The sequence below is a fragment of the Onychomys torridus genome, chromosome X, assembly GCF_903995425.1.
Source record: "Onychomys torridus chromosome X, mOncTor1.1, whole genome shotgun sequence".
Classification (NCBI taxonomy): Eukaryota; Metazoa; Chordata; class Mammalia; order Rodentia; family Cricetidae; genus Onychomys; species Onychomys torridus.
In genome coordinates this window covers 37,730,085-37,756,072 of record NC_050466.1, presented here as the reverse complement: position 1 = coordinate 37,756,072, position 25,988 = coordinate 37,730,085, and the positions used below count along the sequence as shown (strand labels likewise).

The 25,988-nt window shown below is 36.6% G+C and overlaps 1 protein-coding gene across 1 annotated transcript in view; it reads left to right on the top strand.

Moving 5' to 3' along the window:
- The first annotated feature begins 760 nt into the window (after window positions 1–760).
- The window catches only part of Fgf13 (fibroblast growth factor 13), a 206,746-nt gene continuing 181,518 nt past the window's right edge, over window positions 761–25,988 (top strand). Inside the window, exon 1 of the mRNA XM_036175325.1 lies at window positions 761–923. Within this exon, the coding sequence (XP_036031218.1) occupies window positions 794–923 (130 nt within the window). The 5' untranslated portion in view covers window positions 761–793. The remainder of the gene's footprint in view (window positions 924–25,988) is intronic.

Genomic DNA, 25,988 nt, shown 5'->3' with positions numbered 1-25,988 from the left:
TATAAAGCCACACATCCAGCTTTTCCAGGGAATGACAGTAATGAGACAGAATCCTGCTTAAACACACAGGGAACCCTGGAAGAAACCCAGCACTCACAAGAGCCTAGTGGACACCTAAGGCCTAAATTCGTAAACCTGGTTCTATTCTTGCACAATTCTGCCAGGTAGGTCTTTGATCCACTGTTAATTTTTGTGCACTCAGTAAAAGGCTCTCATCTTTATTAAAGCACTTTGAACATCTAAAGGATATTTACAAGGACTTGGGTTCTTTTTTGAAGTCAAAGCATGGAGAGCAACATGGAAGTCAGGCCCTTGTCAGGGTCAGATTGAGAAGAGAAACGTAAGAGATTATTGGTTGACATTGTGCAGTTTGATCTGTAAATACTTATATAGCCTCTTCAATTGAAACGTGAGCTCTAGGCAGTATTTTTAAAAAATACAACATGCTTATCAACATGAAAATATTACACTATTGGTATAAATTTAAAACTATTAAAATGTGACTGTACTAGCAAAGCAGATATAGATTATTTAGTAGCTAGTTTTTCCCAGGAGTTTTTTCAACCCCTTAAAATAAAATTATTAGATGTGTTATTAGAGTAAAATTATTAGATATGTTATTAGATATATTTCCTTAAAACTTTGTATAAAAAATGTTGCTATATTAGTTTTCCCTGGGAGTAGGTTTGATTGAAGATGTTCACTACTTTCATGAAGCTCTAACTTGAGTTCATTTTGTTATGTGGTGACAACAGTTCTGGATGACGCCCCCCCTGGCACACAGGAATACATTATGTTACGGCAAGATTCCATCCAATCTGCGGAATTAAAGAAAAAAGAGTCCCCTTTTCGTGCTAAGTGTCACGAAATCTTCTGCTGCCCGCTGAAGCAAGTGCACCACAAAGAAAACACAGAACCCGAAGGTTTGTGCAAGACAGACGCGTGTTTTGCTTGTGTTCTCTCACTCTTCTCCCTCTCCCTCCCCCACCTTTCTCTCCTGTTTTGGATTGTGCATTGCTGTCTGGTGTGCTGTGTATTGTTCAGTCCCTGTGACAGCTATAGGAGACCGTGGCTCGTTGGTGTCTGTGTTATGCAGTGTCAGATGGAACACTGTAGAATACAGTCATCTCAGCACAGCGTGCAGCATCCTGCTTCTTGCAGCTGAAACATTTTCAGTTGATGTCATGACACTATTTCATTTTGGCTGCCAAAGTTGCTTGCTCCTGTAACCAACACCTGCCCAAATCTGTTCCCCTCACTTTGCATTCCTGAAGCAGCAGCCAGCTGAGGAATGACACTTCTAAAAGGAAATAATGAGAAGATTGTTTCAAATTTTTTATCTATTCTCCACTCCATAAAGCTTCTGCATTGCTTCGGAAGAATGCTCATGGTCAACTTAGTTCGCTGATGCAGTCCCAGACTCCCCATGTTATGCACGTCCACTTGCACTTTGTCACAGTGAAATGCATGTCTCCAGGAAACAATGAGGAGTTTTTAATCTTTTTTTTTTCAGCTTAATACAGGTTTGGAGAACTCAACTTGCTACTTAAACTCAGATTGTTACAGTGTTCATTCTAGTCCATGTCACAAATCTATCTCTAACTTACCTCCTCTGGCTAGAAAGAGTATTTATCCATATTCCAACATTTTTGCATGTATCAAACAGGATGATTTTTCACATTACAAATGCAATGAGGTGATTTTATTGTTGTCAAATGTGCATTTCAACTTCCAAATTGACCTTTGCATATTGCAATTCATATGAGAGGCTCTTTTACAGTAAGAAATTCTCTTCTGGTCATTCATGATTGATGGAGCTTTCCAGTTTACAACTTTGGATGTGACAGCAGTCATCTCAATGGCAGTTGGACTATACTTTTTGCATAATCTCTTCATATATTATGTAAGTGACTTTGTTCCTATATCAAGTTGCTCTTTTGCAACTTCATAAGAATCCTCATTACACCTATGTTTCTGCTGTGGGAAACAATGACACTTGGTTTTGTTTAAAGTTTGGTATGTAAGAGAATGACTCATAGTAAGCTACAGTTCACAGTTTTGAAAGCAAAATGTTTCACCTCAAAATGTCCCTTTCTTTCTTCCAAACAGAACTGTAAGTGTTCATAGGCGGAAAATGAGAAGTCTCTATCTATATTCAGGCCTATTTTGGTAATGGAATAAAACACTTGCACTTGTTTTCTATCAACACTTTTGCTAATATAAACTATCTACTTTGGCTGAGAATCATAAATGATGACCCTTTCCAATGGGTAAAATCGTTCTCATGGTGCTTCAGTTGAGAAGAAAATAACTTGATTTTAATGTTCCTGAAACAAGAATTTTAACCAATAATAATTATTTTATTATGTACAGTATGTTCTGCTTTCTTTTCTCTCATGCTGCGTATGTGTGGATATATATATACTTGTATATTTGTATATATATTGTATACAAATATATATTTGTATATTGGTAAGCAGACTGAATATGTTGGTTTGGGTAACAAAATATTGTTAAAGAATTTACTGGTTAAGTTCAGTAAGGATTTGGTTAGAAACTTTAAATTTCTTGACAATATTTTTGATTAAGTAAATAGTCCAATCAATGCAATGCCCCTAAATTATTGTTGCATATACTTTGACAGGATCTGTTAATTTTTAACCACCATCTGGAGTGCATTGTGCATACTGTCATGAATGTTTTCAGATGTGAGTTATTAGAAAATGGGTAGCTATTAGACTCTCTACAAGGGATGAACAGTTTTTAATCTGTCGTTTCAAACTCATAGATTCAGTGGTTGTCAGTATGTTAAACGTTACTGTTATCTTCTCACCTGTAATGTTTTGAAGATTACCACTGTCTTCTTTCAGATGATCGATTGTCCTCCAGGCAGACACTTTAACATAGCAGAACTAACACTTACAATCTTATTCCTAGTAATCATTTATCAATAGTATTAGATTCATCAGAAGCTTTCTTTGAAGACATTTTAACACTATTTAAAACCATACTTTACCCTTTTGAACAAGGAAGGATTCCTATGCTATTGGTGAATATAGACAAGTGAATGAAAACATTTTATCCCTATACAGATGCATAGCATCCCAAGTACCTTGGATGGCGGCAAACCTAACATGTTGTGGATAGACCTTGGAATAACATGCTTAGTTTCGTGTAGGAAATGGGAGCTTGTCACTTCCAGGAGGTGAAATATCTACTGATTTGGAAGCTTGGCAACCTGGAAAATTTTTACAAGACTGATTTTTCAGTGTTATAAGGTATAGTTTCTAGTACTGCCTCAAAGTTGTAACATTTTGCTATAAATACTAGAAATAAAATGCTTCTTTATTTCAAATGGTTGTTAGAGACAAACTGTGTGGCTACATGAAAACATTTTATTTTCATGTGATTCATAGTCACTATATTCTAGTACCAGACTTTAATTGATATTAGATGTGGATTCCTACAATTTCAAAACAAGAACAATGGTCAATCTATCCATTGTTTGGATGTCCATATAATGTTTGAAACCATGAACTGAATAATTAAAAAAATCACTAAGACTTAGAAGAAACTAAAAGTTTGAATAATAGCAAAACATCTGTGTATATTATGTAAAACTTGCTTTTCTCTTAATGAATTGACCAAATCAACCCGTTTATATATTTTTATGTGTTTTTCTTTTGTAAGGTTTTGGTGCTTCTTTTGGCTGTCAATGGTTATGAAGGGCCAGGCTATTTCCGTTGTTTATGACCACTTGAGATTTGATATAAATAGCATAGTTAATATTTGCTCAAAGTCATCTATCTTCCAAAGACATTTTTGGATTGTGTTCAAGGCCTTCAGATTCCATGCAAAAAGTTCTTAGAAATATCTCACTGTTTTTTTTTTTTTACACACTAAAGCCAATTATAGTTTGCTAAAAGTAAGTTTATATTAATGAGCAGCCAATTTCAAAACAAAATTTAAATCTGTTCAAAATTCTTGTGAGTTTCTATGATGTGATTATTTCACTTATACATGCACTGGAATTTGGCTGAAGAAGAACATATGAATATCTAAGAGTCTAATTTGGCCCACTACCAGCAATGTTCTTTGTTAGAAGAAAGCTGCTGCATGGAGAGTGGAGATCATTACCAACATATTTTTCTTGTGGTTCCAGGAGCCTTTTGGCAAGAGAAAGTATAATCTTCATAGCTTTGTTCCTTTATTCACTTTCTCTTTCTATGCCATGAGTGCCAAAATGAAACCACTGATTTAGTACAACTTCTGGAAACTGATCTATTTTCAGCATAGCTTCTATTTCCTAAATGTTACTCACTGGGCTTTTCTTAATGTTTGAAGATTGTTAAAAAGAGAGTCACAGCCAAGATACCTAAGCTTGCAAGTGGATAATGCTCAAGATCCAGAGAGATAAAGAGATCGTGGATTTCCAGTGTTTATTTTTTACAAGTGAAAGTTTTTATTTTAATAGTAATTCTGGAAGTTAGTGTGATGTAAAAATAATGTCAAGCTTGGTGATCTGTCAGCATCCTGTAATCAGACACTTGGATTCTGGTTTGTATATTGTTTTGCATTCATATATAAATGTGAGTGTGTATACACATACATTCTTATCCCTTGGGGCATCTCTAAAGTTTTCATTCCTACAAGTATCCTTCAGGGAATAAAATATGTCCTACAGCTTGGTGATAATATACTATACCTCTAAGCAGCAAAGTGAAAGCAAAATTTTATGCTAAATGATTAAGAGGTTGTGTTTATAACCATGACAATGGTGTTATTCTGACTCTTGCCTTGGTTTCTCTACCTCACAGCAAGCATATGTCACCATGAACATCAGTCTTGCCTAGCTATTAAGAGAGGGACAAAGGTAGGAGAATATGAAGCAGCATGGTTGTGAAAAATGCAGCGTTTTTTTTTTTTTCATTTTTTTTTTTAAAAATTTATTGTTTGCTTTTGTGACTTTTTCATTTTAATACCAATTTCCCTTTTGGAAAACAAGTTTAATGTTGATTTGAATTACTAGACAGTTTGATAAAAACTAAACTACTGTTATTAAATCCTACTAAATCCCTTTGTTGCTAAGTTAAAATTGAATAACCACCTCTGATACTGGATACCTGAAAAGGTTTTTTAGGAAAGATGTTTTTGTGTGTCCACTTGAGGATGACAATTGAGAAGAAATACCTTTTCTATTAAAAACTAGGATTGTGTGTTTAGAAGATGTTGTAAATATAAACATTTTATGCTTAACTTTTTTATTGCAGAGCAAGTGTGACTTAGGGCCCCCTGCCTTTGCTTTCTGATCTCAAGAATAACTAAAGGACACCAGAAAACTTTCTACACTCATTGAAGCAATTGGCAGCTTAACTGCTGTTTCTCAGGAATGATAGAGATATTGGTCAGCATAAAAATTGGAAATCAGAAGGCCTTGCTGATCAGCAATGAGCCAAGCATATCCTTTCCCCACCATGTAGCCAGATGTATTTCTTGTGGTTGCACGTCAATTATTTCCTAGAAGACTTCTTGTTTCCTAATAACCCTAGGAAGCAATCTATGGAGCTGAAATACAATCTCCCTTCCTTCTTAGTTTGAAATTAAGAATTTGGGCACAGCTTTTCTCTCTCTGAAAAACTCATGATTTAATCAAGGAAGTATACTTAGCAGCTAATAATTCAATTTCAGGAGACAATGAGCATTTATTATTATTCTTTTATTGAATATATGCATCTTAATCCCATCTCCAGGCTGACTTGTACAGTAGAAACCAATAAACATACTTTCTTTGAAAATATGATTCACTTTTTAAAGCGGCAGACCTCCTACCACATTGAGATTGATGTGTTCCCATTGTAATGGCAATTTTTCCCCTTGTTGAGGTTATCTTAGTTAATGTTATGATTAGAGGTTTCTGCTGGGTGAATTTAACTCTGGTAATCCATTCCATGATGTATCAGGAATCTTAAAAAGTTCTTATTAATAAAAACAAATCCGAGCCAGGTATTGGGGTGAATGCTGTCATAGAGACAGAACAAGCCACAGCTACCTCACCTCTCCAGTTCCTCAGCTGATTGATTCTTTTTCCTCAGATTGGATGGCTCTCAGTCCTCATCCAAATGGGTCTCAGCTGAACTGTGCTGCTCCAAAGCCTAAAAGCTTAATCAGCCAAATGCTTCTAGTTTCTGGTCTTCACTCTTTATATATCTTTCTACTTTATGCCATCACTCCCTGGGATTAAAGGCTCCCTTTCTGGGATTAAAGGCATGATTCACCATGCTTGGCTATATCCTTGTGGCCTTGGACTCACAGAGTTCCAGAGGGATATCTGCCTCTGGAATGCTAGGATTAAAGGTGTGAGTGCCGCCGCCTAACCTCTATGTTTAATATTGTGGCTTTTCTGTTCTCTGACCCCAGATAAGATTCACAATAAGTATACTTCCTTGATTAAATCATGAGTTTTTCAGAGAGAGAAAAGCTGTGCACAATATTTTGGGGAAAACAATACCACCACACCATATATGTTTAATATGACTGTTGTGGGAAAGTGACCTGGAGGGAGTTCCACTGGGTAATAATAGTGATTTTGACTAAAATAAAAAAAGGCCAAAGTCAAAATCAAAGTATCATATATGAAAAATGTGGAAACCATCTAATCATATTGGCACTCATGTTGCCAGCATTCTCTGTGGCTATAATATCTCATCAACTCTTCTTTTTTCCATAGCTAGTTGATAAGCCACTTAAGAAAACGTGTTCTTCTGACCTAGCTTGTTGGGACCCAGCTCAGTCATGTCCCATGCCCATAAAAGCCTGTGTGACATTTTGCTCATGGCCCCCATTAAGGTCAACTATAATGTTTTCCTTTACTGAAGAAGTGTTACTAGAATGTGCTGCTCCCTCTGATCTGATTCCTAACCTGTCTTTTATTACTTGCAGTGATGGGAAATGACATCCAAGGCCTTTTGAATGATAGGCAGATAACCCTACCACTGAGCCATAATCCAAACCCTCATTATTTTGTTTTACATGACCACATGTTGGTTTTGTTGATCAGATCAATGCTTTCAAGTTACATTTCTTAAATCTTTGATCATGTCAGATACTACCATATAAAGATAAATTCTACAGCAAAATATATGTTCTGTAAATTACATACCACCCTAGAGAGTGATAATGTACATAGCTCCATTTAAGGTTTTGAGAAGTGTTGCTGATCATGAAGCTATCTTACTTCATTCACTTCTATATTAAAGGTCATCTTGTAGCTACTGCAATTGTCTTACTCCTGACTTCTATTAACAACCCACAAAACTAACCCTGGGAAAAGTTCTGTTGGCTCTATTAAGTAGTGAATTCCTATCAGACCAAGCCTTTGATAAAAAACAACAACAACAAATCATTTAAAAAGTAATAGTTGCTGATCCCTTCCTAGAAGGCTCCTACTACCCCAAGTGCTGTCTGTGTTTATTTCTAGTGCATGACTAGATAAGCAGCTTGTGCTAGACTGGAAATAATGTACTGATCTCTTAGTCAAGAAAGGATTTCTATCTCCCTATGTGAAAGAATATCAACTGAACTAAATAAAAATGTGCTTGGTATCATAGTTCACAGGCCAACCTAGAACTAAGGAATGCTTTTACATAATGACTGCTTTAGCATAGCCATCCTTAACTATTTTTTAAAATATTTTTTTTTATTTTATAATTAAGATTTCCCTGTCCTCCCTCCTCCCACCCCCCAGGCTTCCCCCGCTAATCCACTCACCATTCCCATCTCCTCCAGGGCAAGATCTCCCCTGGGGAGTCAGCCCAGCCTGGTAGATTCAGTTGGGGCAGGCCCAGTCCCTTCCTCCCTACACCAAGGCTGAACAAAGTGTCTCAGCATAGGCCCTAGGTTGCAAAAAGCCAGCTCATGCACCAAGGACAGGTCCTGTCCTCAACTTTAACTTCACAGTACAACGACCTGAGGACCTTTTAAATAATATTGATGCTTGAGTTCAGCATCAGACCCAAACTAACCAACTGGCAACAATGATGCAGAAACTCTTGTGGTGGAATTACTTTAGAGAATAACTCCCAAGGTGACTGCAGTGTTCTAACAGAGCTGGAATCAGTGCACTAGAAAAAAATCACATTGTCAGAAAACCTGGTATTTGGTGGCAGCTACCAGTTCAGAAATTTTATCATGTCAATTACATGGGCCTCTTCAGGAAGTGCCCTGTGATTAGAGGTCACAGTTGGAGGCAGTCCTTCTATGTTGATCTTTAGATGTTGGAGACATAGAAGATATCCACAGTCTCCAACACATACACACACACACACACACACCACACACTAAAAGTTTTCTTGTCTCTTTTCTCTACCATCCTGTGCTTTTATAAAACTAACCAGGCTTTTCTATAGGAATGTGGTAATCTGCCACCTTGTGACCAACATCTTTCTTACAAGCAACTGGAGCACATGTTCTTGTTTCGAAATGTAATTAATAGAGTTTCTAAATGTAGGCAGAAGAGCTTTTTCCTGACTCATGTGTGAATGTACTTAAGGTAGAAGATGGAGAAGTGACAAGGGATGTTTGAAGATGCAGTAAAAGTACTGCTACTTCTTTTCTATTGTCCTGGAGCAAAATGGTAAATAAAGCTCTACTCAAGATACTTGTGACCCCAGGTGTTAGTCCCTGAACTATTCCAGAGGCTGTCATCATTGAGACATTGCCTCCTTAACACATAGACATAATCAGCTACTGTGACTTAAAACCATCACAGCAGCATGTTTCTGAAAACTGATTCTGATGTGATTAAGAGGCTTTAGTTGCATCCCTGTTTATAAGTCATTCTGAGTATTCCAAATGCTAAGCATTCAGGTATTCATTCATTATATGCTACAACATTTCTCAGTGTGCTTAAGAATAAGCAGCTTGAATAATGCCTAGGGGAAAATGTTGAACAAGAGACCTTACATTCTGTATTTTATCAGCACTTACCCTTGTCTTACCTCACAGCCAAAATCCACACTCACTTCAACACATAAAAGTCACATGTCCACTTCCACCCAGGTGTTATCAGATATCTATTTATGAGACCTAGCTATTTTAAGATATATATTCTCAGAACAGTTCCAAGTTTAACTTGGTCAATGTGTTTTCCATTCTACTATGTTCTGAGTTATTATTTAGTCACTGTGCTGGAGTAAACTGCTCAGGTACTGACCACTTAGTGATCGCCTTAGGTCAGTGGACATTCTACCCCAAAGTAATATTTTGTACAAAATTATGTGATGACCTAAGTCCTGGTGTGATGAAACAGTGAGGAGTGACTTAAGTCCTACCAAGCTGCTTATATCACTATCAATTTAGTAGTCTGGACTGGAATTACATACAATAGTCCTTTTTTCCCTGAAACATGAAGAAAGAGGAACTATTGCTGGAGTTATCTCTAGTCCCACTTGGGCCCAAGTTGCTCAGACCCAAGTAAACACATATTATTATAAACTGTATGGCCATGACAGGTTTCTTACTATCTAGTTCTTATATCTTAAATTAACCCATTTCTATAGATCTATACCTTGCCCATGGCTCATGGCTTACCTGTATCTTTACATCTTACTTCTCATGGCAGCTGCAGCTGGCAATGTCTCCTGACTCAGCCTTCCACTTCCTAGCATTCTCCTCTCTGCTTAACCTGCCTACACTATACTTCCTGCCTGGCTACTGGCCAATCAGTGTTTTATTTATCAATCAATCAGAGCAACACATTTCACAGCATATAGAAAGACATCCCCAGCCAAAAACCAGATATTTCTTTGATGTATTCTTGACAGGATGTTCTAGATTATCCTTCAGGTAGGGGTAGATGGTTAGCTATCTTTTCTGTGCCGGTAACTTCAGGTTTATTTTTGCTGATCTTCCCAATCACCCGAAAGATAGTCATCATTAGTCTTGGAGGGCATGATGTGGAAGCTGAAATGCAGATATGTATAACAAATTGTTTACATTGTCACACAGCTAATCAGTGTCCTAATGGGGATGTGGAGTCAAGTATGCATGACTTCCACGTCTAATATTTTTTCTGCAGTGTGCAGCCTCAGCTCCTCTTTTCAATCCCAGGACAAGAGAAAAGAGCTAAGGAACATCTTATCCACTGCTGGAGAGTTAGTATTCACAAGAAGGCTATAGAAATATCTAGAATATCTGAGCAGATTACTGACTTAATTCAATGGAGGACTTATTTTACAATATTCTACATCGAATATTATCATACACAGCAGGCAGGGGTTTATGCAAACCTTCCTCTTTGAGATTGTGTTGCATGCATTAATTCTCCTTTTTTTCTCTGTATGAACACCTGTTGGCTAAAAGTCATTTCTCCTACAATCCTTGTTTGAGTGGAAGAATACTTCAAACCCATAGTTTATCTCAAGAAAACATTGGACCTTTATGTAGGCTTTGCTCATTATTCTGTGGGCTACCTCACTATGCAACAATTGTGCTTCTTAGATGGCACCAACAAAAAATTGTATTTTCAGATTCAGACACTGCTATTGAGAGAACTCACATGTTTAATTATTGCTCTAGAAATCTAGGCTTTTATGCATACATACTTTGCATTGAAGAAATTTTGTACACTGAGAGGAGCACTATCCTTTATGTTTAGTCTATATATCAAGACAGGAGAATTGGGGTGATGAACTTGTGCATATTAGAGTTATCCTATTTATTATACTCTATTTATATCTCTTCACCTTTCCCTTCCTCCCTAATCTCCATCTTCTAAAAGCACAAGTATCATTCTGTGGATTAGGTACAGACTGCTCATTGAAGACTTCCAGAGTCAGGAAATGTCCTAGGTAAACTCTGCTAGAAACTTGCCATTGTTTCTGTGATGACACAATCAATTAAAACACACAGAGACATACACATACACACAAATATACAGGAACAAAGAAATTGTTCTACTCTGTTGACATTGGATACCATTCAGGGTGGATTTGGATGTAAACATATACCAATACACACATGGGTATATATCACTATTTAAAATAGTTCATTAGAGGAAAACATAGCATAGCAATAGAGCTCACATGGTTGTTCTACTGGAGCCTTTTCTGGGATACATCCAGCCCAGCAAAGCTCAGACTAATCATAGCCCTCAATGGGATAATGTGGGTTCAAAAAAAGCCATTCATACAGTGAGGACATTTGTCTAGCAGCCTGCCTCAGGCTGCGAATAAACTCTGGCTCTTTTCATGTAACAAGAGTGGAACAAAGGGTATTTCAAAAATTAGGGATTATAGAAGCTGGCAGCCAAAAACTTTCCTTTCTTCTTTCTTCTTCAGCTATTATTTCCTCTGTATGCATTTGATTTTCCTCTAAGAAGGTAGTATTTTGGATCCACATTAGAAGATGCATGAATTGATTCAGTAAATCTCTAATTGGCATGCATGGTTAGCTGTTCACTTAGTGAGTAATTGGTTAAATATACCCAGAGTATTTGCTGAGGAAGGAAAAAAGTCCCCAAAGTGAATCAGAATAGTTTGAGAAGCTTTTCCTATAGTGCCACTTTTTCTTTTGAAACAGCTAGGAGTATGTTAGGCAGCCTCCTCCTCTATGAGGAATACACTCCAATGTGCAGCCTTTATTTACTTCCTGTCACTAGAGCCATACTAAAGAGATACCACAAACATAGTATAATGTCTGGCAAAAAGAAGCACTCAATAAATAGTCATCATTACAAACAACTTATTCATTGAAAAATTTGGAGATTTTGAGTTCAACGGGCTATTTGCCCTAATTCCAGGCAGCAAGTGACTGAGTGTTTCTAGTCACCATTAACAGAATGAATTTATTTGTCAATAGATATTTATTGAGTGTTTTGCAAAGTGAGACATTATGCTGCATATTAGGCACAGCATGACAAGAGAGATACTAAATCTGCCCTAGGGAATTAAGGAATGATACGAAGGCACAACTTGGAGCTAGTCTATTAGCTACATTGCATTGCATTTTTAATTGTTCTAGAACATAGCACCTAAAACAATACCACATACTTATATTTGTGCTCAGTAGAGAAGCCAGGGTAGCAAAACTGTTGTGGGATGAGTTTGGTCCTCCATGCTTTTCTCATTCATATTCTATGAATCCTTTCTGTATCTTTCATTAATTCATGTGTTAATCATGTGTTTATGCATCACTTACTGAGCTGCCTTTCTATTTGTCAGATACCATATGATGTGATCCCCAAATTTCTCAGGAATGAGTTCTAGGGTGTTGATACATATATAAAGACTTATCAGAATATGCCTAATATTCAGACCTAAAAAGAAAGCATTCTTTGATATTTTGATTTTTTCAGGTAAATACCAATAAGTAGAATGTTGAATCATATAATAATGCTTTTTAGTTTATTTTGAGGAGACTCAACAATTTTTCATGAGTTACTGTTACACTCTTTTTTTTTTCCATTTATTTAAAGTTGAGGATGATTTTTATTAGAGTTTAAAATAAAAAGCCTGGGTGAGCAAACTGTGAATACTAGCAACTGCAAAGAGAAGGAAGATGAAGAGGAGAAAAAGCCATGCTCCTTGAGTTAGGCTGGATCAGAGGTGAGCCATGTGGAAGGAAAGAAGCATGTAGAAAAAGAGGAAAAAAGCTCAAAGTACCATCAAAAGCAAACGTATACTCTGGCTAACATCTTTAAAAAACAGAAATAAGAAAAAGAAAAAAATTGTATCTTTCTGAGCCATAGGCAGACCTAACAGAACCTTATGATGACTCTGTAATGGCTGCACAGATCTAGGGATTCTGGGAAGGAAATGTGTATTGTTTCATTAAAGGAAAACTATTCCTCCCTTCTCTTTAACATGGCAATCTGTGGATCAGCCTTCCTGAAGGATGATCCCTTAGCTGTTCCTTTGATTTATCCAACAGGATTAACACTTATGTGTTTGGTAATTTGGAATGTTAGGGTCACTCAGGCCTTTGGTGTGGCATCATTGCTTCCTCTGAAGAGATAACCCTCAATTCTTTTAAGAGATGGTCTGAAATCAGAGAATGGATATAATCCATTTTACCCTGAATATCTATTGGTCTAATAATTCTACAGCCATTCACCAGAAGGGATTATCATCTGAACTAGGGATTCAGTCCCACCCTCACAAATAGCCTCCAGGCTAGGGTCCTTACTTAGGAAGATAAAGAACTGGAACTCTCTTCGGGCATTTCTGACCAAAGAACCAAGAACATTTCTATACTGGTGTATTCTGGGGCCCCTGCTCTAAGTTTGCTTCACCTATAGACAAGGCTTTTTCTCTAAATCTTGATCAGTACTTGCTATCTTTTGATTGTTAAAAATAGTTATTCTAACAGGTGGGATATTTTACCTCATTATATTTCATTAATTTACATGTACATAATGATTAGTGATATTGAGATATTTTAATGTATTCATTACCCTTTATATACCTTCCTTTGAGAAGGGTCTATTTAGATACTATGCTTATTTTTTAATAAGATTATATTCTGCCTGTAGAGTTTTTGAGCTCCTCATATATGTTATTATCTATTCTTTGTCAGATATATAACTTCCAAATTTTCCCCTAGTCTATAAGTAGTCTCTTTAACTTCTTACTTATTTCCTTTGTTGGGCAGAGGTCTTCATTTTTATCTAACCCCTTCTGTATATTTTGTGCCTATTCCTCTTCATATTTTCCCCAAAAGTTTTGAAGCCTGTATGATAAAGTGATATTCATACTGCATGACTATTAACTGCATCCAAGATAAGGAGTCAAACTAAAGAACTATCAACAGATAGCAGGATAATGAAAATATTACATATATATGCAGTGGAATACTATTCAGTTTTAGAAAGAAGTAATTCAAACATTTACAATAACTTGGATTATTGGAGACAACATTATACTGAATAAAATAACATAAACACAGAAACATAAATACTGCATATTTCTTGTCTTCATGTGGAATCTAAGCAATTGAATTCATAGAAACACAGAGTGCACTGGTAGTTTATAGACACTGAAGTAGGGGGATGGACAAAAGATAATCAAAGGGTACAAACTCTCCTCTTTTCTATGGAAGAACCTAATTTGAGTCTCCTCTTCCTTCCTCCCTTCCTTCCTTCCTTCCTTCCTTCCTTCCTTCCTTCCTTCCTTCCTTCCTTTTTCTGCTTTCTTTATTTTCATTTATTTTTCATTGTTTCACAATTTCTTTACTACTCCATGAATACAAATAATGGTTAATCACTGTTCAGTTCAGTGTTGCTGGGAGAGTGGATCCTGAAAGTTCTTATCACAGAGGATGTCCAGTTTTTGAACTGAAGGATAGCTTTGTTGATTTTGTCTTCCATGCTATATTAAAAGCTGTCATGTCACTTCATACCTCATAAACATGTAAAACTATTATTTATAAGTATATAATAATATAAACTGAAAATAACTCACGGCAGCAGTGGAGGCACCCAAAGAGGCTGAGCTGACAGTGAAGTCCTCAGGAGTGAAGTAAGTAACCTAGGAGAATGAGGTGCAAAGGAACCTAAGTGGAGACTTGGGTTCCAGCAAGGAAGTGTAAAAGTGCATTAGGTAAGGAAGTGCTAGTTAATGTAAGCCTCATGTAAATTTCTAGGGAGTGTAGTTTAATTCCATTCATTGTGTAACTGAATTCTCTCTCTACATATTACACTATGGATAATATTTGTATGAGTCATCAAAGTTTGTTAGGTTAAATGACCCTTGATAGATGGACATGAGGAATCACATACAGTCATAATCCTGCCATATTCAATGGTTATTCCTTGCCCAAACTGATTTTTTTATTTACTGATTGTCAATTTTAATGTAGTGAAGATACCCAATATTGTAACAGCCTAAAATATTGTGTCACTGAGAGTTCTTCTTTAAATTCCTATTTCTTTATTTTTATTTTGTTATTTTTTTTTGCCTGTATGTATGTATTTATACCATATGCATGCCAGATTCCCATGGAGACCAGAAGAGGACACAGGACCCCCTGGAACTGGAGGTACAAACAGCAGTGAGCTGCCATGTTGGTGCTGGGATTTGAAACCATGTCCTCTGGAAAAGTAGCCATGCTTTGAATTAATGATGATCTTTCCATCCCCAGGTGTTCAAATTTTAACCCAACATATCTTCAAGCTATATTAATATGCTACAATTTGATGGTATTCTGACTTTAAAGTAGTCTGCCTACTTGACAATTGAGTGCATTCTTAGTCCTCTGTGAAAATTGACTCCTTATCTAGCAGTGAAGGTATCTTTCTGAATTAAAGTGTTTACAAAAAACAAGTTTGATGGTATAGAATGTTGAGTTAACAATATGTTATGAGCTGAGTGTTCATCTCAGATTTGAGAATGTAGATCCCAAGAAAATGTTAACTTACTACGCAAAATTGGAAATAAGTTTTCTGAGCAAACTGTACTTTTGAGTAAAGTCAAATAACTCTTCCTAAGTGGCCTCATGGGGGAGAGAATGCTTGTGTCATCTGTATGAGACACTTAAGATATTCAGTTAATTCTTTTTTTCGTTGTTCAAGGTTGATCATTTCTCTATGACAGAATCTTTATAGTTGAACTATTCATTATTATTGAACTAAGTTCAGCTACAGTGAATTGCTATACTAATAGCAGGTGATAGAGTCCCTAGATACTTTTTGGTGAATGCCCCTTTTCTCAAGACCTGAAAATATCATAGTACTATAAATGTAGATTAGGTTTCAATAGTGGACCCTGGAATTTTACTATGGAAAACACATAATCCTGCTGCATGTAAAACCCTCTGATATTCTGTTTTGGTTCTCCCTCATCCCTTAGCTTTGAACAAGTCTTTGAATAAGAAAGAGAAGATCTCAATGGTAGAAGAGAGAAGGTTAGATTTTAACCTTCTGCTGGAAGGAGGTACAGGGAGTAGACACAGAAAATTAGAAGCTGGCATTGTCTCCAGAATTCTGCAAGACCTTTGTCTTTTACATCTTTGTACAACAGTATGTAAAATTTCCATATGTATTTGGACACATCAACCAATACATTTTATTAATTAAAGACAGTTAACACTAGATTAAAACGATATCAATTTAATATGGTATGTACAAGTGAAATACAAAATCCAGTGGCCATTTCTTATAAAAGCAGTTGATGGATTTATCTTTTCTTCCATCATTCATGCCAGGTCCCCTGGTGGATGTGAGTAGGGTATATAACCCCAGTGCTATTGATATTGGGAACCAGATACATTGGCTGTCTTTTCTTTTTTTCTCCTTTTTTATTTATCATATTTGTGTATTAATTTTACACATCAGCCATGGGTTCCCCTGTCCTCCCCACTTCTGCCTTCACCCCCACCTCCCCTCTAGCCCCTCCCCTCCATTCCCATTTCCTCTAGGGCCAAGACTCCCCCGGGATTCAATTCAACCTGGTGGGTTCAGTAGAGGCAGGTCCAGTCCCCTCCTTCCAGACTGAGCAAAGTGTCCCTGTGTAAGCCCAAGGTTCCAAACAGCCAGCTCATGCCCTAAGGATGGGTCTGGGTCCCACTGCCTGGGTGTCTCCCCCAAGGAATGCTCAATCATACCACAAGGGCATTTGCTCAGCTACGTTCATATAAGCATTTTTTTGTAATAGCAAGAACCTGGAAATAACCTAGATGCCCTTCAACTGAAGAATGGATAAAGAAAATATGGTACATATACACAATGGAGTACTACTCAGCAGAGAAAAACAATGACATCATGAGGTTTGCAGGCAAATGGATGGATCTAGAAAAACTCATCCTGAGTGAGGTAACCCAGACTCAGAAGGACAAACATGGTATGTACTCACTCATAATAGGATACTAGATGAAAAACAAAGATGACTAGACTGCTACACAACTCCAGGGAGGCTACCTAGAAAACGGGACCCTAGGAAAGACACAGGGATCACCCAATGACAGAGAATTGGATGAGATCTACATGAACAACCTGGATGACAGTGGGAGTAATGAAGGGCAAGTTTCGAAGGAAAGAGAGCTTAGGGGAGGAGGAGATCCCAGCTGGATCAAGATCAGAAAGGGAGAACAAGGAATAACAGATTATGATAAATGAAGACCACATGAGAACAGGAAGAAGCAAAGTGCTAGAGAGGTCCCCAGAAATCCACAAAGATACCTCCACTGTAGAGTACTGGCAATGGTCAAAAGAAAGCCTGATCTGACCTAGTCTGGTGATCAGATGGCCAAACACCCTAATGGTTGTGCTAGAACTCTCATCCAATAACAGATGGAAGTGGATGAAGAGATCCTCGGGCAGGCCCCAGCTGGAGCTCCAGGAGTCCAATTGTCGAGAAAGAGGAGGGACTGTAAGAGTGTGAATTGTTGAGACCAAGATTGGAAGAACACAGGGACAAATAGCCAAATGAATGGAAGCACATGAATTGTGAACCAAAAGCTGTGGAGCCCCCAACTGGATTAGGCCCTCTGGATAAGTGAGACAATTGAATAGCTTGACTGTCTTTTCAATCATAGACACTTGAGAAACATCCCTTGACTCGACCCTATAGGTACCTATTGCCTCTCTTCAATATCAAAACAAAAATATATGTAGTGTTACAGATGTCACACAAGGTGAAAAATATGCCTTCTTTAGAACCCTGAGCTACAGATAAGCATGTAAACCCAGTTTATATGTTTAGAAGATTATTTAGAGCAAATCAAAATATTTCTATTTACTCACAACCAAAACTGCTCTTTGAGGCTATAAGATAATAGTTTTGGCTTAGTCCAAATTCTGAATTTCTCTTCCCAATCTCTCACTGACTCCTCCAAAACACTTTCCTGTTGAGCTAAGGTGATGGTTCCATGCAAGAAAGATGAGACTAAATTAGTCATTCCACAGTCGTTTGATAAGTATCAAATTGATTTCCTCCATATGCCTACTATACAAGAATGGGAGAAGTGAGACAGATTCTCTTTCTTCTAGGATATTAGAATGGAAGCGCTCACATATGAAAATAGGTTGAAGTCACATTACAGCATGGCCTAGACTCAAGTCGAACTTCATTCAGGAGAGTGCTGTAGTTTCTTGGGAAATATTCTGTTTAGCCCATTATTTCTTTCCAGAGTTGATTAAAAATAGAGACACTCTATTCTTTTTTTCATGTTTCCATAAATAAGTCAATATTCTAAAGCTTAGAATGTTCAACCTAACCATTCAGACGCAGTGAACATGGCTTACCTATAACTGTCCAATACTGGACTTACTGTTTCACTCATTAAGTTCAGTGCCTGAAATGATCCAAAGGAAAAATAAGTCATGTTTTTTCTCCTGCATCTTTTGGCTCATTTGCACTGCCTGTAACCATGTGATATCAGGAGCAAAAAGAATTTTGTGAGACATCGAATATTATTTTGAGGGATATACAGGACTTAAACACATCAAGGTTCAGAGAAAATTAATACTCCAAAGGATTGTCAAAGAACAAAATTAAATTGAGCTCTTAGATAATTTAATATGTTTTACTTGATTTTCAAAAGTAATTGTGATTTATCTGGTCCTTGTTTTTTAGCTTTGCTTTTATTCATCTAAGTGAAGTGTTCCCAGTGGCATAGGTAATGATGGATAAGATATTTCTTCCTCAGGTCTATGTATCCTTATCTGTAAGCTGAAAACAACAGGCAAATAAAATTCTAAGAGACTGAGGGAATACTTAAGTCCCTTCTTGTTGTTATGTGTAATTTGAATAATACAACAAAAGACTCAGGTATTGCTCCATTTCCTAACAATCTTATGGCTAGCCAGAATGGAAATAATTAGACTAAGAGGAACTGTTGAAGCCTGACTTCATAAACATTTTAATTTTTTGTACCCTTAATAAAACAGGAGGATTTATCGTGGCTATAGAGTGGCAGTTAGTGGCTTTTGTCAAAACCCATTTTCTTAGTTATGGTTTCTATTACTGTGATAAAACACCAAACCAAAAGCAACTTAGGAAGAAAGTGTTTATTTCATCTCTCAGGTTAAACTCCATCACTGAGTTAAGTCAAGGTATAAATGCAAGGCAAGATCCTGGAGGCAGGATCTAAACAAAGCAGATGCCATGGAGGAACACTGCTTACTGACTTGCTCCCCAGACTCAGTCTGATGTCTTACATAACTCAGTTCCACCAGCCTAGGGTTGGCACCAAACACAAAGATCTGGGCCCTCCTACAGCAATCATTAATCAAAACTATATGCCACAGACATATCCACAAGCCAATTTTATGGAGGCATTTCTCAGTTAAGATTCCCTTTTCCCAGAATTTGTCCAGGCTTGTGTCAAGTTGTCAGAAACATTCCAGAACACTCATGATCTTGATTCTTGGATATCTTTGAGAAAATTAGAGCCCACTCATGGTAAAGAAAAATAACCACAGTAACACTTTTGGAGCACTTTATTCTTTAATGTAGTTGAATTAGACAAGAAAATTACTTAATAGCATGGTATTAGAATGTGGGAAAGTTGAGATAGGAAACCAAACTGCCTTTTCTAAACTTTACTCTGCTTTCTCCAGAAAGGAGTCTTGCAGGACTCTACTTGAGAGGAATAGTAACTAAGCATGCTTGACCACTTTGACCCTTTAACTCTGTTTGTAACACAAATCTTAAAAGGTCTTATCAATAAAACCCCAGAGCCAGATATTGGGGTAAATTCTGAAAGATCAGAGAAATACGACAAGCCAAAGCCAACCTCACCTTACCAACCTTCAGTCTCCAAAGAGAACTACTTCCTGTATACCCATACCTATATTTCTTTCTGTTCTGCTAACTCATTTCCTCTCTCTGGCCAGCTATTTCACTTCCTCTTCCTGCACAGCTCTGTCACTTCCTGTCTGTCTGTACAGACCTCCAGACCTTTACTGTTAACTAGTGTTGGAATTTTTAAGGCATGTGCCACCATACCTGGCTCTGTTCACAGTATGGCCTTGAACTCACACAGATCCAGAAGGATCTGCACCCCCCTAGTGGCAGGATTAAAGGCATGTGCTACCACTGCCTGACTTCTATGTTTACTATAATGGTTGGCTTTTTCCTCTGATCCTCAGATAAACTGTGTTGGGGGACACAGATAAAATATCACCACATTTATTTCTTTTTGAAGTACTTCTGGCCTTGACACCATGCTCTTCCCTATTGTCTTTTGTGATCCTAGTGTGTTGAATCTCCTTTTTTGTGGTCTTTTACAGAAATATACTTTAAAGAAAGGCACATTTTCTCACCACAGGCAGAAAGCCAAAAGCTTAAAATTGTAAACTATGATTCTTGGTAGACCAACACTCCAGCCAGTATACCTCATACCTCTATTCCTGAGTAAGAACCATAGACACCATATTTTACGTTCTTCTTCATTGGCCAGCCCCCATATTTTGCCTTTCCTAGAATATTTTCTCACATACCCACATGTAGCCCCTTCTTTTTCTTCCAGATACATAGGCAGACTAGAATGGCAGTGGGAAGAGAGGTTCTATTTCAAAAGAATTAGAAAGTCACTTATATTTACTCTATTCATTAGAGATACACTGTTTTTATTGTGGGGAAGTACATGAAAGTAGAAGGACTTGTGGATATCCTTGCCTTCCACCTACTCCCTAGTTTTCCTATCTCTATTGGAAAGTTAATAATAGCCAACATTCTTTCTGTGTGCATGCTGTTAGATGAGAATTAGATACAAATTGATGATAGCTTTCCAGATTACTCAGATTATTATCTATTAGGTGATAATCCATTTTCTAATGATAAATTTAGCACAGTTCTATGAGCATCACAGCTGCTACTTAAACCTTTAGTGTTCTTATTACTACTATTCCAAATTTTGATTGTTTTCAAGAAGGTATCCAACCTATTGGGACTATGATCTATAGGTGTATTGGGCCATATTTGTGGGACACCTATGATCTATGACCTTCACATTGGACATGCCTGGTATGGAGAAGTTTAATGAGTAGCCAGGATACCTGAATGATGTTTCAGTTTGTGAGAATCTTTCATGAAACAATGCCTTCACAAATACAGCTAGTTTATATACCTTGGACCTTGATCTCAGCATCAGACTAGAAATAGCCATAACTGTAATTACCATTTCTTTGAAGGCTTAATTTTTACCAGAAAATAATTCATTTTTTCTCTATTTTATAGAAATAATGAAGCATTCATATTTTATCTCAATTTTATACAGAAGGGAGCCTGAAGCTTAGAGAATAATGTGATTTAAACTTGAGTCTACAGGTGATCTAAACTAGATATTTACTCTAAATGCAGTATCGCCTTTGTTGGTAACTCTGATAGTTTTCTTAAGGTTGATTAAATTCATATTTTTATTCACAAAATATTATAGCATATCTGCTATACTGGACCTATAAAATGCTACATTTGTGAATCGCCTGTTAACAATAAAAATAGTACCTAAATATATAGACTTCAATTTTTTATCTATAAATAGAAGACCTGCTATACTTACTATCTTAATCTCCATATTAATATATTTTTCTTTTTTAATACTTTCTTTTTTGTTGTCTTTTATAGATAAAGCAATGCATCAGAATTTGGCCAAATATGAAACGTTAAAATATTGCTCAAATCCAGCCTCATCATCTTCTTTCCCAAATCTAGTCTTATCACTCATATCCTGAGATAATCCTAGAATCAGCCCCTTGGTCTCTATTTCAGAGCACTTTGTGCAACTCTTGTACCTTAATTTTTATCACTACTTGCCTGAAATTAAATGCTCTTGTTTTTCTATAGAGAATACCCTAAGATCTCCTGACATCATATATGACCAATACACGTTTCTCAATGGAGACCATATGGTACCAATTTAGAAACACACAGGGGGCATAGCAAATAAATAGTACCCTCTGTTACCTATTAATGGCTACAATAATATTTTTTTCTTCTTTAAAATTGGAAAACACTGAATGTTCACATTGATGTTAAGGATATGTTTGTCTTACTACTAAATGACATTCGCAGAGTATGTCACACAGTAAGATCTGTCTCTTGGGTGCTGTTTTTCCTTAATGGAAATTTAAAATGCAGATTGAACAATAGATTTATTACTTTACCAAGGCAATTAACCTCCACATGGGATTTTCTTGCAGATTTTCTTGGATTAAAAAAAAAAAACTGTTCTGGTGGCTGATTTTCAGACTTCTTTTATTATGAGCTGTAAAAATCCACACTCAAATGTATTATTTGCTGCTAAGATCTTCTCCTGTCCATGATACCATGAAGGTGCTTCAGAATTTAGTTTCAGTGGTGTATTCATGAGAGACAGCTCTAGCTAAATGGAAAGACCAGAGAACTGGTTGGAATACATAACCACTTCTTTCACTTCCTAATTTTATGATTAGGAGCAAAAAGGGCAAAGTAGAGAATGCCATGGGATCCAATTTATGTACTCATTTTGAGTGTCGATGGAGAACAGAAAAAAAATGATAGAAAATTTTTATTGTTAAGGACTATTATGACTTAGCTCTGAATGAGTCTTTTAAAAAATTGTTGAGAACTTCATACATGTACGTAGTTATTTTTCTCATTTTATTTCCCCCACTACCCCCTCCTAATCCCCCCCCTCTCCTACTGAATTTCTATTTTTTCAACAAGTGTCCATTAAGTTTAATTATAATTATTTGCATGAGTGTACACTGAAGAAAATGATATTCTCACCTTCAGCAAACATTATCTACCTATAGTGTGGGGCCTTATAAGCCCCTCCCTAATACATGATGCAATGATGTTAAGCCCAGTCTCATGCAGTTAGCCACAGCTGCAGTGAATTCATGGGTGCAGTGGCTATGTCATATCCAGGGCATGCTGTTTCATAGCATTTGTCATCACCATCCTCTGGTTCTTACATTCTTTCTATCCTATATTATCTGATGTTATCCTATGTATTGGAGGAATTGATATAAATGTCTCAAGTGAGCTGAATTTTGTGATTATTGAAAGTTTATACCAACATTATCCTCTTTGTTTAGAGATTATTCCAGCATTCCAGGATGCTCTATAGCTGGCATGCTTTTCCTTTAATACAAGCTGAACTTTCAAATGGAGTTAATGCAATAGGGAGTATAATATCATATATAGAAGGCAGTGTGCCAAGTCTACACCTTCACATGATTCTTCACATAAAAGACTTTGAGTTCTCTTTCAATATCATGCATCAATATACTAGTGTACCAATATAATGTTATAAGGTCCATGTTACAATAAAAGTTTCTTAAACTATATAGCAATTCAGAAAGGATTGCTTGGGCCATAAGTAAATCAGATTTTAAGCATTACTCTTTGAACATTTGACTTTAGAGAAGAGGTAAATGGGATGAATTATTCTTTACTAATGGATCTACTGCAAGATTGCTTTATAAAGGCATTCCAAAGTGTATTTAAATAAGCATTGATTTATGTGCAACTTTCTAAGATCAAATCACTTTATTAGATAAAGTAAGGGGTAGCTGCCTCAAGCTATGTTGTTTGATTTCTATCTAGAAACAGTCTTTCAATATGATGTTTTTGTTTCTGCCTAGTGGGCAAATCCTGAAGAAGATTTCATGAATGGAATATTTTAGAGAAAAAGCAACTAGCTTTTTTTGAGAAATGTATATTAGATCTGCACTTCTTTGTTTCTTATTCCCAAGAAAAACACCATTGTTTTGTTTTGTTCTATATTGATTTTCTTTGAACATTATAAATGACTTGCAGGGAATGACTTAGGTATTTAAGGGGTGTGCCACCTCTTGGGCCACATGGGTGCCATTAGTACATTGTAGACATGTGTTATCTAATATTAATTTATTTAGCCTAAAAAGAGTTAAGAGATTTCCAGAAATAACAAACTTTCTCAACAGTACTTAATGCATTGAACAAAGCATTGTGAAACTGAAGAGTTAGAACACTAAGATCCCATGGGAAATAACACAGCAAAAGATTTGAGAAAGAATGTTTAATGTTCTTATAGAAGGGATTTTTATGATCATAAAGCTGAGATAACTTTATGGCTTGGCTCACTTTTTTAAAGTGGTTCACTTTTTAACCATTAGCTGTTTTGTTCAAACATAACACATTTTATACATTATTTGAAAATATTATGCATATATACAATATCTGCCAATCATATCACTCTACATTCCCCCTCCAAATCCTCCAGCAAGCCCAACAACTCCCTTCCAACTGTATGTCCTCTTTTTTATGCCTTACTAAGTTCAGTTAATGCTGCATATATATATATATATATATATATATATATATATATATATATATATATATATATATATATATACATGGATGTAGGGTCATGCCCTGGACTCTGGGTAAAGTATTAGAGGTCAGACCCCTGAAAAAAAAACTGATTCTCCTCCTCCCAGCAACCATCAACAGTCAATAGTTCCTCATGTAGTGGTAGGGTCTCATGAGCCCCTCCACTGTCTGTGTTGGAATCATGACTGCCTTCATATGGCAGCCACTAATGCTGTGAGAGCAATGTCATCGCCATGTCCAGAAGACCCTCTCTTGATTAGTGCAGTTCTCAGCCCTTGTCATAGAAGTTTCTTTTAGCAGTGTACAGCATTTAACATAGAGATTTGTAACTGTAAAAGTGCAGAGAATAAGTGTCTATGGAATGGAACATCTGTATCATATTCTTCCTCGCACAGCACAGAGAAGATTACAAAATAGAAGAAGAAATATTCTAAGAAAAATATTAGCTATGGTAGCTAATTTCATTACCAATGCCTCTGGAGGTGTGTTTTTAAGAATATTTCCACAGAGGTCAGAGAGGACTTCTTTGTATCAAAGGCTTTGCATTAATTGCTTTTTCCACAAATGCCCTTGTCATTATTGTAACAACCATAATTGGGCATGTAGAAGTCCTCATCATTTGACCCAGCCTAACCACACAATTTCCTCATTGCTAAAGGAGTTGGAAATTTCTGGTTTAAAAAAATCAAACATTGAACCATCCTGATGTGACTTTGGGTGGTGGTGGTGCAAGCCTTTAATCCCAGCACTCAGGAGGCAGAGGCAGGCGGATCTCTGTGAGTATGAGGCCAGCCTGCTCTACAGATTGAGTTCCAGGATAAGCTCCAAAGCTACATAGAGAAACCCTGTCTGAAAACAAAACAAAACAAATGAACAAAAAGCCATTGTACAATAGTGAGAAGCCTAGACATCACTGTTTTTTGTTAGTCTGCCTGTGGAAATTGTCAGCTGATCTTTGTAAGTTATCAGTGAACCTATGCTAGAATATCAATTTGTGTGTGTGTGTATGTGTGTGTGTGTGTGTGTGTGTGTGTGTGTGTGTGTATCTGTGTGTGTCTGTGTGTGTGCGTGAGCGTGCATATAATTTATTTCACATTGCAAAGAAGAGAAGGGGGGGACATAAACAGCTATCTTCCCTCAGATCAAAGAGTTTAGAAGTAACAGAAGCAGAACTCAAATCTGGTCAGGCAAATCCCAGAGGCCAAGTTCTTAACTCAGTGGTCTATTTAGAAAATGAATACTTATCACAGGGGTTTTTAAAGGTAAAGGACTAGTATATTTTTTTTCCTTTTGAAAAAGTGAAAGTGTTTGATGATAATCAAGGATCCAATGTGATGCTAAGGTTTCAACATTTATATCCACAGCTTCCAGCCTCCAAAGTCCATCTTGTTATTTGCATAACTATTTTTCAAATTAATTGGACTTGTATGTTTCTTTTTAATTATATGCAATAAGGAGTCATATAATGACATTTCTATGCATACATATGATATACTTTGATTATGTTCATCCTCTATTCCTTTTCATTTCTTGTCTTCCCATGCTTTCCATATTCCAATATGTGCTTTATAGCTAATATTTATATATACATATATTACCATCATATGCAACTCAATGAATCTTGAGACAAGTAACAATGTATTTCTGTTTTTCTCATAATGATGGCATTACAGTGATCCAGCCTTTTTGTGGTCT